This window comes from Salmo salar, chromosome 03 (assembly GCF_965601325.2).
Source record: "Salmo salar chromosome 03, fSalSal1, whole genome shotgun sequence".
Lineage (NCBI taxonomy): Eukaryota > Metazoa > Chordata > Actinopteri > Salmoniformes > Salmonidae > Salmo > Salmo salar.
In genome coordinates, this window is record NC_138293.1 from 23,496,106 (window position 1) to 23,514,246 (window position 18,141).

General features: G+C 41.9%; 1 protein-coding gene across 2 annotated transcripts in view; it reads left to right on the top strand.

Annotated features, from left to right (window-relative positions):
- The window catches only part of LOC106599461 (solute carrier organic anion transporter family member 5A1), a 31,835-nt gene that overhangs the window by 8,189 nt on the left and 5,505 nt on the right, over nt 1-18,141 (top strand). For both annotated transcript variants that reach the window (XM_045714647.2, XM_045714648.2), the window contains exons 3-9: nt 10,692-10,824; nt 11,188-11,405; nt 11,570-11,734; nt 12,409-12,607; nt 14,933-15,092; nt 15,694-15,935; nt 17,607-17,671. In XM_045714647.2, coding sequence (XP_045570603.2) covers nt 10,692-10,824; nt 11,188-11,405; nt 11,570-11,734; nt 12,409-12,607; nt 14,933-15,092; nt 15,694-15,935; nt 17,607-17,671 — 1,182 coding nt within the window. The remainder of the gene's footprint in view (nt 1-10,691; nt 10,825-11,187; nt 11,406-11,569; nt 11,735-12,408; nt 12,608-14,932; nt 15,093-15,693; nt 15,936-17,606; nt 17,672-18,141) is intronic.

An 18,141-nucleotide genomic window follows, 5' to 3' on the forward strand; every position in this document is an offset into this window, starting at 1 on the left:
GTGATGCAGATCGCGCTGCAAGTCCTGCCTCTCCCATCTCCTCATTGGTTTATAGAAGCAGGTACCCACGTGCCATCTCCTCATTGGTTATACCCACGTGGGTGACAAAGACTAACGAGGTCAGTGGCGGTAATGCACCTAATTTATAAAAGTTACCAATCGCAAAAAAGTCAAGAGAAGAAAAGGCTTGGAAGGAGGAGAGAACTAGAAACGATTCGGTTGAACGTTTTATGTGTGGATTAATTGTCAGAGTAGAGGACCTTGTGCATTTCAGGTAAAATAACTCAATGTTTATATCCCAGGACAAATTAGCTAGCAACAACAAGCTAGCTAAATAGGACAAATTAGCTAGCAAGTGCAAGCTAGCTCGCTAAATTGCCGTAAATGTTTAATGCTTTTTGACTTGTCCCCAAATTAATGTAAATGGTTCAGAGTTTGTTTTGATATTTTAACCTGCGTGTTGTGTTTGGTGTGGGGGGACAAAATTAATTTATGCAAGATGGCGCAAGCAGCCGGTTTGGGTTCCATGTTAGGGATCAAGCTGACATCAATAAGGAATCATAGCTTCCACATGGATTCACCTGGTCAGTCTGACATGGAAAGAGCATGTGTTCCTAATGTTTTATACACATAATCCCTTAACAAAAAAAAAATGTTGTAAAAATTTACTCAAGCTCAGTTAATGTGGTTGGGAATGATTTTCAAGCAAATTCAACACAGGACTGAGACTGACCACTCAGGAACACTCATCACCTCTTGGAAAACCATTCTGGTGTGTCTTTGGCATTAAATGTTGTGTAGTTGTCCCGCTGAAAATAAAAATCTATTCCAGGGTTAGGTGTTCAGATGACTGAGGCAGGTTTTCTTCTAACTTTTTACCTGGGCTTTGCTCCTTTTCATATATTTTTTGGTCCCGACGAGCATACCCATAACATAATGCTGCCACCACAATACTTGAAAATGCAGCACTCTCTTAGTCTGTAAAATAACATTGGTTATCTAGCTAAAGACACCAGAATGGTTTTCCAAGATGTGGTCCAGTCGCAGTTCTGACTTCAATCTGCTTAAAAATGAGACACGGTTTGATTGAATATGGCTGTCCAATGATTGGCAACCTTATTTACTGTGCTTGAGAAATGTTGACAAAAACAATGGATATACAGCATGTTGCCATAAGAGTTATGCAGGGTTGGTAGAATCTTATTCAAAATGATCGGCTGCCAAAGGCGCTTCCACCAAGTATTAACTCTGGGGTGTGAAGACATACGTAACCAATATTTAATTTAATTAAATTTTTACATTAACTAATTAATTAAGGCAACAAAATGTGACAACTGCAAGGGATGTATAGACATTCATTAGGTACTGTACATAAAGCTATTTTGACTTTCAATTGTACTCTGTAGGCCTAGGCTGACATTTGTTCATGGTACTTGACGATGTATGAAGCATGCATGTCTAACACTAGGCCTATAGCAGGGATCATCAACTAGATACAACCATGAGCCAATTTCTTTCTTGAGCGGATGGTCAGGGGGCCAGAACATAATTACAAACAATTTGTAGACTGCAAATTGACTGTGAGAAGCATAAAAAGATATGACTAAAACTTAATAATTTCAAACCTTGCTTATAGTATATGTGATCGTATACAAATGTATCCCTCTTCATGCGTGGGAATACTTTGGAACAGGTTTCCAAAATGTAAAATCCCTTGGAGCTGATTTGATGGTGTTTTTAGTCTTATGTCCAACAATATAACTTGAGGGGCCAAGTAAAATCACCCGCTGACCACATTCAGCCCGTGGGCCGTCAGTTGAGGTCCCTGGCCTGTAGCTTTATTGCGTATGTGCTGGGTCGGATGACTTCACACATGTGCAAACCACTGCCACCTCGCTGAGTGTGGAGGGAGGAGCTGGTGCAACACAATCAGACTTAGTGCTTTCACACCTCGGTTAGCCTTGTAAACCCTGGAGCATTATGCTCTGGTTTCTATGGAAATAAGGGGGAGGGTAGAGGCTACAGTTCCTTCAAGAAGTATTTACACCCCTTTTTCCATATTTTGTTGTGTTCCTGCCTGAATTAAAAATTGAGATGTCACTGGCCTACACACACTACCCCATAATGTCAAACTGGAATTATGTTTTTAGAAATTGTATTAAAATTAAAAGCCAGGAGTAAAAATGTGCTTAACAAGTTACATGTTGCATGAGCTCACTCTGTGTGCAATAAGTGTTTTTAACATGATTTCTGAATAACTCTCATCTCTGTACCCCACACATACAATTATCTGTAAGGTCCATATGTCGAGCAGTGAATTTCAAACAGATTCAACCACAAAGACCAGGGAGGTTTTCCAATGCCTTGCAAAGGGTATTGATAGAGGTAATTTAAAAAAACAAACAGACAATGAATATCCCCTTGAGCATGCTGAAGTTATTAATTACACTTTGTGTATCAATACACCCAGTCGCTACAAAGATACAGGCGTCCTTCCTGTTGCCGGAAATGAAGGAATCCGCTCAGATTTCACCATGAAGCCAATCAATGGTGACTTTAAAACCGTTTAATGGCTGTGATAGGAGAAACTGAGGATGGATTTATTTGACCTTTTATTTAACGGCAAGTCAGTTAAGAACAAATTCTTTATTTTCAATGATGGCCTAGGAACAGTGGGTTAACTGCCTTGTTTAGGGGCAGAACGACAGATTTCTACCTTGTCAGCTCGGGGATTCAATCTTGCAACCTTTCGGTTACTAGCCCAACGCTCTAACCACTGCTACGCTGCCGCCCCAGATAAACATTGTAGTTACTCAATACTAACCTAAATGACAGTAAAAAGAATGCCTGTACAGAATTAAAAAAATATTCCAAAACATGCATCCTGTTTGCAATAATGCACTAAAACTGCAAAAAATGTGGGAAAGAAATGAACTTTGTCCTGAATACAAAGCTTTATGTTTGGGGCAAAGCCAACACAACACATCACTGACTACCACTCTTCATATTTTCAAGCATGGTGGTGGCTGCATCATGTTATGGGTATGCTTGTCATCGGCAAGGACTAGGGAGTTGTTTAGGATGAAACAGAATAGAGCTAACCACAGGCAAAATCCTAGAGGAAAAACCTGGTTGTCTGCTTTCCAACACATACAGGGAGACAAATTCACCTTTCAGCAGGACAATAACCTAAAACACAAGCCCAAATCTACACTGGAGTTGCTTACCAAGATAACATTGAATGTTCCTGAGTGGCTAAGTTAGTTTTGACTTAAATCGGCTTAAAAATCTATGGCAAGACTTAAATGGCTGTCTAGCGATGATCAACAAACAACTTGACAGAGTTTGAATAATTATTTAAAGAAGAATGTGCAATCCAGGTGTGCAAAGCTCATAAGAGACTCAAAGACTCACTGCTGAAATCTCTGCCAAGGGGGCTTTTAACATGTATTGACTCAAGGGTCTGAATATTTATGTAGTCAAGATTTATTAGCTCAAGCTGTCAAGTTGGTTGTTGATCATTGCTAGATCCATTTTCAAGTCTTGCCATAGATTTTTAAGCCATTTTTTTTTATTTTAAAGTTAAAACTATTACCTCAGTAACAGAGTTTTGTGTAGATCGTTGACAAAAAGTTACAATTAAATCAAGGGTTGTGAATACTTTCTGAAGGCACTCTAGGCCTTTACTTTGACTTTTGATGTTTGTTCAAGATGAGTCCTCCTGGCAGGCTGTGATGTAAAACCATACGTGGGTCATAAAGGCAGTTCTGTATCAGTTGGTCTGATAGGCTGGCCTTGTCTGTGGGAAAGATAGCAGGTCGGTTGGAAGTTGTAAGAAGACGGTGCTGTGTCAACTTCATCGCCATGGCAACCTGCTATCCCACATTTCGTTGTGCCTGTCCCTGCTGCCTGTGTCTGTCTCCCTCTCTCCTGTAGCTTAGTTGGTAGAGCATGGTGTTTGCAACACCAGGGTTGTGGGTTCGATTCCCACGGGGGGCCAGCACAGAAAAAAATAAAAAAATGTATGAAATGTATGCATTCACTACTGTAAGTCGCTCTGGATAAGAGCGTCTGCTAAATGACTAAAATGTTAATGTAAAAATGTCACACGGTCCAAATTGGTCCAGCTGCCAGGTTGAGGTTCGCATAACTTTCCTGTAACGTACGGCCCTGGCCCATTATTACTCCTGCATCAATCTCTTTTGTGTACAGGACAGTAACACCTAATTTCACTCATCTGAGCTCATTTACTCAAGGCTGTAGAGACATAGAACATATCTTCGCTGCCTGATGAAAACCTTGTAACTCCGTATTTGCCCATTCTTTTCTTTTTTTACATGTATTGAAAGCAGTAACTTCCCCCAATGTAATCATGACTCTAGGACTAAGAAAATGTGTTCAAAATAGCTTCTGAATTGTCGTAATTGTATTTTGGTTAATGGGAAAATATGGCAGTGTTTTTCTGTTTTGGAGAGGAGGTTTTCATCTGACCGTTACGATATGTAATTAGGCAATTCCATAAATATGAAAGGCGCAAAGCCCATTAATGGTAATTATGGACTGAATGACAAGCTAGTTCACCAGTCTGTCCCCATTTGAAAATAAATTGGCCACACTCAGTACAGTACAACCAGTTCAAAATCCGTACATGTCTCTGAATCTCCCCTGGTCTCGGTGACGGACCAAAGAGCAGTTGGTGAACGGGGTCGCTTGCCATCGCCTTGCGCTCTGTTGAACTGTATTGCTCCACACACACACACACACACAAGCCCAGCTGCAGACTGCCCGGTGGGTGTTGTGAATCAGCCAGTGATGTGTGATCGCCATTGTCCCTAGTCTAGCAGGTCAATGGAAATGGGCGGATAGTGTGGCTGCAGCAGAGAGATCCTAGCGTTCTGTTCATACTCCCTTCGGTATGTGCCGGCCATCCGATCCACATGCTGAGTAGTCAGCAGCATGTCCCTCTCACAGAAAGACGGTCATACCTTTTCATAATGTTGATCTTTTATTAAAGAACATTTTTGGTGAGTTTGTGGATTGATATGAAAGCTGAATTTGATTTTAAATTGTTGATAGGTTGTAGCTGATAGCTTCCTATAACACGTTGTTTTGGTTGGAAACAGTAGTAAATCTTTGAGGCGTTTTAGATTTATGTTTTCATTTTGACCTCAACAAAGCAGCTTACAGAAACCGGACGTGACTAAGATGGCCAATGCACTGGAAGAACTACAGTGCCTATTGAAAGTCTGCACACCTCTTGCACAGTCTTCAAATTATTATGTTTTCTACCAATGTACGTAATTTACTCCATTTACAAAGTGAAAGAAATGATCAGAGTGGCAATTTGCATGGTCTGCTCGGCAACATTTTAGAGGCCCCCATCTTGACGGTGTAGAGATGTTTGCATTTTTAAGCTAATATCCTGCACATCTACACAGTTTGCTATGCTGCTGAGAAAAAATGTTGCTTTTAAAGCTGATTTCCTGCAGTTTTACATATTCTGGCATGGAGCTGAGAGAAATGTTCTGTTTTAAAGCTAAATTCCTGCAATTCTATGCATTTTGCCATGGCTAATTTTATATTTTAACTTTATTTAACTAGGCAAGTCAGTTAAGAACAAATTCTTATTTTCAATGATGGCCTAGGAACAGTGGGTTAACTCAGGGACAGAACGACAGATGTTTACCATGTCAGCTCGGGGGATTCGGTCTTGCAACCTTTCAGTTACTAGTCTAACTAACGCTCTAACCACTAGGCTACCCTGCCGCCCCAAATGCTGTATTTTAGTTTTTTGCTCAAACATGATAACAAAATAAATACTGTTAAATTCATTGTTTTTGGAATTTTCAATTCTCCCCCGATTGTCTAGCTTTTATTATGGTGATTGTTAGTTCTCAAATATTATATTATGAAAAAAATATATAGGCACATTATCTTTCCTACAAACTTTGTCTGGGTTTAGCTGTTTAAGTTAAGTGTTTTTCAATCCCGAACATGTATTTATTTCTTTCACAGTTTGGATTTAGGCATCCCGAAAAACCACTTAGGCAACCCGCCCAAGGATTTAAATGGCAGAAAAATCCATGCGCTCAAATTACCCGCCTGTAGGACAAAGTGAAAAGAATTTAAGCCTGTGTTAAAAAACAAATCCACTCCAAATTCACTGCAAAAAGGCTGTTAAGTAATACTGCAAGACATGGCAAAGAAATTAACCTTTTGGTCTAAATGTAAAAACCTACAAGCTTGGGCTACATCCAATACCACACAATGAAACCCTGTGTATTTTCAAGTATTGTTGTGGCAGCATCATGCTATGGGTACTGTATGCTTGTCACCAGCAGGGATTGGGGATTTTGTCAGGGGTCAAAATAAATATGAAAGGAGCAAAGCCCAGGTACAATGTTAGAGGAAAACCCCCTCAGTCTTCTGAAAAGCTAACCTTGGGATAGAGATGTATTTTTAGCGGGACAATTACATTATTTACATTATTTTCAATGCTATCAGCAGAATGGATTTTCCAAAAGGTGTTGTGTGGGTTTGAATATTGCTGTCTGTCAATGATTGTAAACTCAGTAAAACAAATTCACTGAGCTTGAGCAATTTTGACAAAAACAATGGATAAATGTTGCCATAAGAGTTGTGCAAAGTTAGTAGAATATTATTCAGCCGTAATGGCTACAAAAGGTGCTTCCATCAAGTATTAGGCTAAGTCTGGGGTTTGAAGACATGCAATATTTTTTCAGGGATTGCAGGATTTCTTTTAACCCAATATTAGTATTTTTTTCTGCTTATAATTTCTGACATTTTGGTAGGCTATTTGTTAGTCAACTTCTCTAATAGATACATGCAGCTTCTCTTCTGTCATTACTGCCCTAGAAGACTAAATAAACTTGCTCACCAGAATAATGTAATAAATCGATGAATGCTTCAATTTAGTTGACATCGGTAAAATGCTCTTTCATCTCTGCTTCTCTCTTGCAGCAGGCATTTGGGGACTGGGGAGAAAATGCAATAACCCCCAAAAATTGGAAAGATCTAACGTGCAAAATGTCCAAATGACATCACTTTGACCGGTATAAGGAAATTTAAAAGCACTAACTACCCAACGTGTTTCGAATAAGATTTCAGTTCAGCTTGGATTGCGTACTTTGTGGTTGAAATAATATCACCTTTTGACGCATCTTTACAGACGTCCCTAACCGTGCATTCATTCTCAGTCATATTTCTCATCTCCTTTTCCTGAGTAAAAATGTCCATTTGGTGTATAATTTTACTGCAAGAAATGCTTAATCCTGCAGAAATTGATATTATATTAGGCTGTGTAAGAGGTTATCGACCTAGTCAGTGTCCAGATTTCAGTTAGGCTGATACATTTAACCCATCTGAACAGTAGACTGCAGTTGCCTTGACGTGCCATATTTGAAGTCCCCTTCTTGTGACTTTCGAATAGCGCCTAACATCACACATAACATAACCGGCCGGCACTGCTATCATTCGCTTTTACCACTTCACCAAATATTTCCCAAACATTACTATTCTGCCCCTCCCTTCTCTTTATTTTCAACTCTCAATTTTCCAGCCGGTCTCTTATTGAATTACACTCCGGCATTGCCCATTTTGCCTCTATGGATCAAAGTTGACTTGTTCTGCCCGTTCACAAAAGCATTTGGTGATTGGCGTGTAGGCTTTTTGGCACGCGAACAGTTAGGCCCTAAAGCAGGCTTATGTACTATTACAGATAGACTCAAATAATGAAAGAAAAACCTCAATGTAGCCTATAGATTTAAATTGCACAGGAATTATACATTTCTGGAATTTAAGGTATTGTTTTCTTTGTTCAACCCACCCGCCCTTCATCCAAACATTATTTCATGACCCTAAACCCGCCTGCCCTGCGGATAAGACCACGGGGACTGTTGGGTATGAGTCAACCCACGCATTACAAATTTGTTGACACTGAGTCAGGGAGAAGACTGCTTGGTGGATGATGACATTAAGCAGTTTTGTGTCAAGTGGGTGTGAACTGCTGGATGCAGTAAGGGAATGCCTGGGTTGTGTCCCAAATGGCACCCTATTCCCTAGATAGTGGACTACTTTTGACCAGAGGGTCAAAAGTATTGCACTACATAGAGAATAAGGGTTCCCCAGGTTTGCTTGTCATTATTCCCGCAGCACACACTAGACTACTGCAACACAATTTCCCCTGCCATGACTCCTCAAAAGAGAGATGATGATGTGGTGGTTCGCGGGGAAAAAAATGTGCTGTATTTGCATATTGATTAGTGATTGTCAAGGATGCACAGAAATTCCAAAATGTGTGTGTTCAGATTATTTGTTTGAAATATGTGATCTATAGGCTAAGAGAGCTTCATAAGCTGTTTATTGATTGTGGGGTTCGAATAGTGTGAGAAGACAAAATACTTAGTGAGAATCACAACATAGGGTACAAAATCTATTGTAGCTCTTAAAGGTGCTGTAGCCTACCTTGGGTGTACAATGTTCAATTACAGCATTATTTATTCTGCACTTATTCTATTGCTATTCTGTTACCAATCAAATGTACATGTTAATAGTACAGTCGTGGCCAAAAGTTGAATGACAAATATTAATTTTCACAAAGTTTGCTGCTTCAGTGTCTTCAGATATTTTTGTCAGATGTTACTATGGAATACTGAAGTATAATTAGAAGCATTTCGTAAGTGTCAAAGGCTTTTACTGACAATTACATGAAGTTGATGCAAAGAGTCAATATTTGCAGTGTTGACCCTTCATTTTCAAGACCTCTGCAATCTGCCCTGGCATGCTGTCAATTAACTTCTGGGCCACATCCTGACTGATGGCAGCCCATTCTTGCATAATCAATGCTTGGAGTTTGTCAGAATTTCTGGGTTTTTGTTTGTCCACCCGCCTCTTGAGGATTGACCACAAGTTCTCAATGGGATTAAGGTCTGGGGAGTTTCCTGGCCATGGACCCAAAATATTGATGTTTTGTTCCCTGAGCCACTTAGTTATCACTTTTGCCTTATGGCAAGGTGCTCCATCATGCTGGAAAAGGAATTGTTCTTCACCAAACTGTTCCTGGATGGTTGGGAGAAGTTGCTCTCGGAGGACGTGTTGGTACCATTCTTTATTCATGGCTGTGTTCTTAGGCAAAATTGTGAGTGAGCCCACTCCCTTGGCTGAGAAGAAACCCCACAAATGAATGGTCTCAGGGTGCTTTACTGTTGGCATGACAGGACTGATGGTAGCGCTCACCTTGTCTTCTCCGGACAAGCTCTTTTCCGGATGCCCCAAACAATCGGAAAGGGGATTCATCAGAGAAAATGACTTTATCCCAGTCCTCAGCAGTCCAATCCCTATACCTTTGGCAGAATATCAGTCTGTCCCTGATGTTTTTCCTGGAGAGAAGTGGCTTCTTTGCTGCCCTTCTTGACACCAGGCCATCCTCCAAAAGTCTTCGCCTCACTGTGCATGCAGATGCACTCACACCTGCCTGCTGCCATTCCTGAGCAAGCTCTGTACTGGTGGTGCCCCGATCCCGCAGCTGAATCAACTTCAGGAGACGGTCCTGGCGCTTGCTGGACTTTCTTGGGCGCCCTGAAGCCTTCTTCACAACAATTGAACCGCTCTCCTTGACGTTCTTGATGATCCGATAAATGGTTGATTTAGGTGCAATCTTACTGGCAGCAATATCCTTGCCTGTGAAGCCCTTTTTGTGCGAAGCAATGACGGCACGTGTTTCCTTGCAGGTAACCATGATTGACAGAGAAAGAACAATGATTCCAAGCACCACCCTCCTTTTAAAGCTTCCAGTCTCAATCAGCATGACAGTGATCTCCAGCCTTGTCCTCGTCAACACTCACACCTGTGTTAACGAGAGAATCACTGACATGTCAGCTGGTCCTTTTGTGGCAGGGCTGAAATGCAGTGGAAATGTTTTTGGGGGATTCAGTTCATTTGCATGGCAAAGAGGAACTTTGCAATTAATTGCAATTCATCTGATCACTCTTTATAAAATTTTGGAGTATATGCAAATTGCCACCATAGAAACTGAGGCAGCAGACTTTGTGAAAATTAATATTTGTCATTCTCAAAACTTTTGGCCATGACTGTATATTCTGATTACAATTCTTATGGCTCAATCTATTAGCTTCCAAAATGTAAGTAGGTATATCTAGCTGTCCAATAACACATTCTGATTGAATGGCTTGTCCTGCACTTTGTAAAAACCTGCATGTTGGAAAAAGATCTTGGTTCCTTTCTAAACATAGCAATGTTAATACAAAGAGGACTCTGTCCACAAAAATAAGAGTTGAGTCCTCATTCAAAGGCAACGGCAGTTTTGAATACAAAGAGAACTGAGTTATTTTTTTTACCCCAGAGTTCACTGAGATCAGTTCTTTTAAAGAGGACTATATGTGAAAATACCCTTAGATGTCTCACATGACTGAGTCAGGGGTAGAACATTGGCTTACACCCCAAATTACACCCTATTCCTTATAGTTCATTACCTTTGATCATAGGGCTCTGGTCAAGAGGAGTGAACTATATCAGGACTATGGTGCCATTGGACGCACCCATGCTCTTGATTCTCCATTCTGTTGATCCATTCTCTTAGCATCCATACTCTTCTAACCCATTAAGTTACATTTTAATTTGTCCTGATGCCTCACGCCTGTCTCTCTCTGCAGCTGTTATGTATGTGATGGGAGCCCTGGGTCCGGCTGCTGGGTACCTGCTAGGAGGAGTTCTCATCGGCTTCTACGTCGACCCCAAGACTGTGGTCAACATAGATCAGAGCGACCCTCGCTTTATTGGCAACTGGTAATGTTCCAGACTTTTCACTGAATATTTTAAATTGTGATTGAATAAAGATATATGCCATTTCCATGTTTGGTTGCCAAGGCTTAATATGTCAAATATGATTGGATATATTAGAAATGTACATGTTAGCTTGTCAAATGGTGTTGGACTTTGAAATGCATATTACTCTTGTAGTGTTCCATGGTGTGTTTAATGTGGGGCTTGTATGTTGTGGGAATGTGCTATTGAACTCAATGCAGATAATAGGATAGATTGTCTTAGACACACAGTAGTTGTATACATAATAAATACTGTACATTACACTGAACATAAATTAATTTAGTAACTAATAGGGCCTAAGGTAAACCCTCCCTGCTCTCTCAGGTGGAGTGGATTCCTGCTCTGTTCTGTCGCCATGCTGCTGGTCATCTTCCCCATGTTCACCTTCCCCAAGAAGCTTCCTCCCAGAAACAAAAAGAAGAAGAAGAGGAAGAGGAAAAAGATCAGCCTGGACAACGTGTCCAGTGATGATGAGATCACCAAGGAGAAGACCAAGAGCCAGACGGTTACATCGTCCATGGGCTTCGGGAAAGACATCAAAGGTATGCTATACAGAAAGCAGATGCGTTCCAAATGGCACCCTATTCTCTGCGTCAGGGCTGTTCAATCCTGGTCCTGGAGGTCTGAAACACTTTGTTTCGCACGGTGTTCTCGCTTTATATTTCGATCTCACTCACTCTTTCTCTCCCTCCTTGTCCCTGTGTAGAGCTGCCTAAGGCTGCAGTGAGAATCCTGAGTAATGTCACCTTCCTGTTTGTGAGCCTGTCCTACACTGCGGAGAGCGCCATCGTCACCGCTTTTATCACCTTCATACCCAAGTTCATAGAGTCGCAGTTCGGCATCCCGGCGTCCAGCGCTAGTATCTACACAGGTAAAGGCGCCCCTGGTAGCTGCACAGGTAAAGGCGCCCCTGGTAGCTGCACAGGTAAAGGCGCCCCTGGTAGCTGCACAGGTAAAGGCGCCCCTGGTAGCTGCACAGGTAAAGGCGCCCCTGGTAGCTGCACAGGTAAAGGCGCCCCTGGTAGCTGCACAGGTAAAGGCGCCCCTTTAACATCCCTCTGTAACTGTATCCAATTTAACTGTTCACCTGTACTAGAGTTGCACTCTGAAGCGCATAGCTTGGAACACAGGTCTGTTGGATCTAAATGACCTCCAGCTTCACCACAGAGATCAATTAGAAGTCAGAGCCTTCCCATTCCTCAAAAGCACCTCAGTCTGGGACTCAGCCTGAAGTTGCCTGTATCTTTTAAAACTACTCCACATCAGTGGGGCCACAGTGAGATTCACACTCACTACTCACTGCTTGAGCCTGTCCCAGATGCCCCCTTTATTTGAGGGGGTGTCTTAAAGCTCCCTCACCACTCCCCTAGAAAGGAGTATCTACTCTGTGTCATGTGTACTTTGGATGGTGTGTTTGGAAGTGAACAGAAGGCCCGAAGTAAATTCTGTTGTAGAATTGCATACGTGTAAATATGAACAGATTGCCGTGATCTAATCTTTCCGTTCTAGAGAACACCATTGACTATCTTTCTTGTGCTGTCCCAGGTGTGATCATCGTGCCCAGTGCTGGGGTGGGGATAGTCCTGGGGGGTTACATCATTAAGAAGCTGAAGCTGGGAGCCAGAGAGTCAGCCAAGCTGGCCATGATCTGTAGTGGGGTGTCTCTGCTCTGCTTCTCTACTCTGTTCATAGTGGGCTGTGAGAGCATCAACCTAGGAGGCATCAACATACCATACACCACCGGGTAAGATGGAGACCGCCCTCCTTCCTTCTTTCCTTCACTCAATATCCCTCTGACTCTTTTGATTCTTTCTCTGCAAACATTCCTGCCTCCAAAAACCAAATATCAAGGAATTAAGCAATGTGAGAATTGTTTTTGTTTGTGCACTCAGCAGTGTGTGCATTTGTGAGTGTTTCCCAGTGATGATAAGGGGAGGTGAAGGTCATGATTAAAGGCCCCTGTGGCTGTCACCAGACTGAACAACTTTGATGCATGAAACTTATCTAGAATTTGAGGCGGATCGATATGCGATTTTTGGGTCCGGTACTGATTTTAGGAAGGCAAAAGTCACTGATGACCGATATATCTGCTGATAGAGCGCTTTTTTAGAGGTGGAATAAAAAACAGACAAATTGACACATTGTGCTCAAGGATTAACAGATTACTCTAAATTATGATGATTTATTTAAGAACATTTTATTTGTGGTTTACATGAAGCAGATATGTATCCTCTATAAATACAACACTTGTTTAGTTTACCTTTCTTAGGTACCATTTAAAGATGTGTATATCGATGGAAGTGGATAAGAAGTATGCAAAAGTGTTTGTGCTAAACCACCACAAGGGGTATCTGGCTGACGAATTAAACTTTGTCTCAAGGTAAATCTGAAACTGCACCGTTTACAAATAAGCATTGAAATGCAGTGGCATGCCATTCGTAATGTCAGCATTTGTCTTGAGTAGATTTATCTACAGCGTTTACAACAGTCAAAGGTCATGTAAACAAACACTTGATGGCACCTCAGTGGTTATGACAAGCACAAGCTCGTCTTACAGAAAGTTTTCTTACAGAAAGCACATATACATTTACACTGTTATTCAATACAAAATGTATTGGCTAGAGTTGAACTTCAAATTGCATGTGCTGATGACTGAAAACCTTTATGCAGCCAAATGCTTGTCGCACTGGTTTTAGTCAACACGTTCTAATTTAGCTAGCTAACATTAGCTTCTTAGATCTGCGCCAACTATCTTGCTGTTTGCAGATTGTATATTTCAGGAAAAACTAACCAAATAAGCCCACAAGATAACATAATGGGACCAGACAGTAACATCATAGATATGTATTACTAACGCAAGATACTGTAGTTCATCTGTGTTGTTTAGTGGGTGAAAATTAGGCATAGAGGGCAGAACAAGCAAGGATGTGGGCAAAGTCCAGCATGAGCTAGCGAGACCCTATTGGCGCGTTGTAGCATGTATTTTTTTTTTTTTTTTTTTGCTTTGGTAAAGCGTTATGTTCGTAACAGATTCTAGTTTTGGGAACTGAGAAATGTATTGAGATTTTTTTCATTGTTTACGAAAATTAGCAGAATGTCGGCCCAGTTTAATCTAGTTCCATCCTCTCCTACTTCCCGCTACTGGACTTGTTCACTTTGGCGCCAGTCCAGTGTTGGCACATAAGTAGCACAGATTGCTTGCTAGCAAGCTAAGCTAACTACCTTGTGGGCTAGTTAGCTTACATTAACTAAGTAAGAATGTGCTGAGGACAGGCCTGCTTGCTTGGTGACGTCTACATGTTGATTATTTACTTATTCAAATACACTGGCTGTGGCGAGCTGCTCATCGTCAAACCACCATGCCTAGTCTATCTCACAATGTGACCGAGAGCTGAATGATGTTCAATGAGCATCTGGTAGAGCGCCCTCTTCAGGCAAACAGTTAACATTTTAAAAAATTACCGCAGATTAGTTTATTATATGTATATAATACCGGTGCTTTATCTGTTGAATAAAGATCAATACAAATATCTCAATGAAAGGCTAGTATCAGACGATTTTAATATCGGTCAACCGATTTATCGGTGGGGCTCGATCTAGAAGGGAACTCTCTGTTCTGCAGTCCTGGGGCCTTGTCTCCTCTCTTATGTCCAACCACTTGTGCATCCCAAATGCCACCCTATTCCCATTTAGTGCACTACTGTTGACTATGACCCATTTTCCTCCTGATCCAATTATGATTTGTTCATCCCTCCCTGATATATCTTCAATTGTTGTAATTGCCCTTGTTCTGGGAAATGTCAGTGTAAATGTGCTGATTTTGAATAGCAGCACGGTAAGATATTCTGACTTAATATTATGTTTAAGCAGTCTTCGGATAAAGCTGTGATGGACAGTTTCCTCTAAGGGTATTTGGGTCTCTTCATCCCTCTCCCCTTTTCTCCTCTTTCTTTCTCACTTCACCTCTTGCTTTTTTCTCCCTCTTCCTATACTTTCCCCCTTCATCTCCCTCTCCTTCACTATACTCTGTCTCTCTAAATAATAGATCTCTCTCCCTCTCTCTTCTCAGTCCTACTCTGACTATGACCCATCGTAACCTGACTGGAGGGTGTAACGTGAACTGTGGCTGTAAGATCCATGAGTACGCGCCGGTCTGTGGCTCTGATGGCATCACATACTTTAACCCCTGCCTGGCAGGCTGTAGCAGTGTGGGCAACGACAGCAAAGGAGTGAGTCACGACAGTAGGGTTGCAAAGTGATAACCTGTTATCATTAAGTTTTCCCGGATTTCCTACTTATTCCCTCTAGATTCCAGAAATATTCCAAATAGGATTTCTGAGAATTTGGGGAAAGTTACCAGAACTTTGCAACCTAAAGCTAACCCTAAGTGCTCAGACACACCAATAGTGTTAGCTGGCCGAGAGTACTTAGCTCCTCTGAACGTAATTTGCGAACCAAGTGAGCACCAATTTTACGTGTAGAATCGTGTGAAAAATGTCGGCAGTGAGATGTCCCAAAACACAGTGAGCTGAACGATCGGCAGATCAACATTCGGACTGGTGCGTGTGTGTGAGAGCATTAAAGCTAGGGCCAGGAGTTCTTCTTGGCCATTGTGACTTGACCAGGAAAAACTATACTGTTAGGCCCTAGTTATAGCTAACTGTTCATTGAACAAACATCCGTTAAGCATCTATTTACAGTGTACAGCCCACATTGGTAGTACTTGAATAATACTCCTAGTGGTACGCACAGTTGCTCCTTAGACGTTCACATCCATAGTACAATAAGATGAGCTGAGTGTGATGCTTTGTCCCTCCCTCCCTTTCTCAGATCCGGAACTACTCGGACTGTGCGTGTGTCCAGAGCAGACAGGTCATCACCCCCTCCTCCAACGGCCAGGGCAACCAGCTGCAGCTGGTCATCGTCAAGACCTACCTGAATGAGAACGGCTACGCCGTGTCTGGGAAGTGTGACCGCACCTGCAGCACACTCATCCCCTTCCTCATCTTCCTCTTCATCGTCACACTCATCACCGCCTGCGCTCAGCCCTCTGCTATTATCGTCACTCTCAGGTATAGACCAAAAGAAAGCACACTTGCAGTGCGTTCGGAAAGTATTCAGACCCCTTCACTTTTTCCACATTTTGTTACGCTATAGCCTTATTCTAAAATTGATTAAATACATTTTGTTCCTCATCAATGTACACACAATACCCCATAATGACAAAGCAAAAATATAACAGAAACAGAACTTATTTACATAAGTATTCAGACCCTCAAATTGAGCTCAGGTGCATCCTGTTTTCATTGATCATCCTTGATGTTTCTACAACTTGATTGAAGTCCACCTGTGGTAAATTCAATTGATTGGACATGATTTGGAAAGGCACACCTGTCTATATAAATTCCCACAGTTGACAGTGCAAGTCAGAGCAAAAACCAAGCTATGAGGTCGAAGGAATTATCCATAGCGCTCCGAGACAGGATTATGTCAAGGCGCAGATCCGGGGAAGGATAACAAAAATGTCTGCAGCATTGAAGGTCCCCAAGAACACAGTGGCCTCCATCATTCTTAAATGGAATAATTTTGGGACCACCAAGACTCTTCCTAGACCTGGCCGCCCGGCCATACTGAGCAGTCGAGGAAGAAGGGCCTTGGTCATGGAGGTGACTAAGAACCCAATGGTCACTCTGACAGAGTTTCTGTTTGGAAATGGGAGAACCTTCCAGAAGGACAACCATCTCTGAAGCCCTCCACCAATCAGGCCTTTATGGTATAGTGGCCAGACAGAAGCCACTCTTCAGTAAAAGGCATGACAGCCCGCTTAGTTTGCAAAAAGGCACCTAAGGACTCTCATACCATGAGAAACAAGATTCTCTGGTCTGATGAAACCAATATTGAGCTCTTTGGCCAGAATGCCAAGCATCACTTCTGGAGAAGCATGCATGCATGCTGTGGGCATGTTTTTCAGCAGCAGGGACTGGGAGACTAGTCTGGATCGAAGGAAAGATGAACGGAGTAAAGTACAGAGATCCTTGATGAAAACTTGCTCCAGTGCACTCAAGACCTCAGACGGGGGTGACGGTTCACCTTCCAACAGGACAATGACCCTACGCACACAGCCAACACAACGCAGGAGTGGCTTCGGGACAAGTCTCTGAATGTCCTTGAGTCGCCCAGCCAGAGCCCGGACTTGAACCCGATCGAACATCTCTGGAGAGACCTGAAAATAGCTGTGCAGCGACGCTCCCCATCCAACCTGACAGAGCTTGAGAGGATCTGTAGAGAAGAATGGGAGAAACTCCCCAAATACAGGTGTGCCAAGCTTGTAGTGTCATACTCAAGGCTGTAATTGCTGCCAAAGGTGCTTTAACAAAGTACTGAGTAAAGGGTCTGAATACTTACATAAATGTATTTCAGTTGTATTTTTTTTATTATTAATTTGCAAACAGTTCTAAACCTGTTTTTGCTTTATCTTTATGGGGTATTGTGTGTAGGTTGATATGGGGGGGGGGGGGACGTTCATCTATTTTAGAAGGCTGTAACTTGACAAAATGTGGAAAAAGTCAAGGGGTCTGATTACTGTCCGAATGCACTGTATAGACACCTATTTTGTAAGGTATGAGGTTGAGGTAGGGATCCATCCCGGTACAAAACAAAATACACAAACAAGAAGTTGTGTGAAGTAGTAGTTATATTGTGAGCACTCTTCTTGGTTTCATACATTTTTTTCTCTCCTCTAGGTCCGTAGAAGAGCAGGAGAGACCCTTTGCACTTGGGATGCAGTTTGTTCTCCTCAGGACCCTTGGTGAGGGATGCAGCTTGGCTAACCAGTGAAATACAGTAATGTGCCATTCTGAGAGGTTATTTTTTTTATAGTTAAGTGTGATCTGACTGTCTCCTCCATGAGGAGTAATGAAAGGGAAATGTAATTTGGGAAGACAGGCTCCCATTTCCTGTCAGAGAGCATTACTAAGAGGAATAGTAAATTTTTTTTTATTAAATATTCTCTACATTTCGATTGGTGATGGTGCTGTCAAAGTTAACGTGTTAATTACAGTTCACTTTTAGATTATTTTTTTTTTTTTACGCCTTTCATTTTGCAATGGTGTGCCACTGCTGTTAAATGAACGTAGGGTTAACACTGGAGTGGTCTCTCTTGTGATGCTTAAACCATCCACTCTGCACTCAGCTTTGAGCAACAAAGTGGAAGGAAAACTTACAGAACGTTTTACCATAAACACTTTCCCAGGTGTTTAAGATGACAGCAAAAATGTA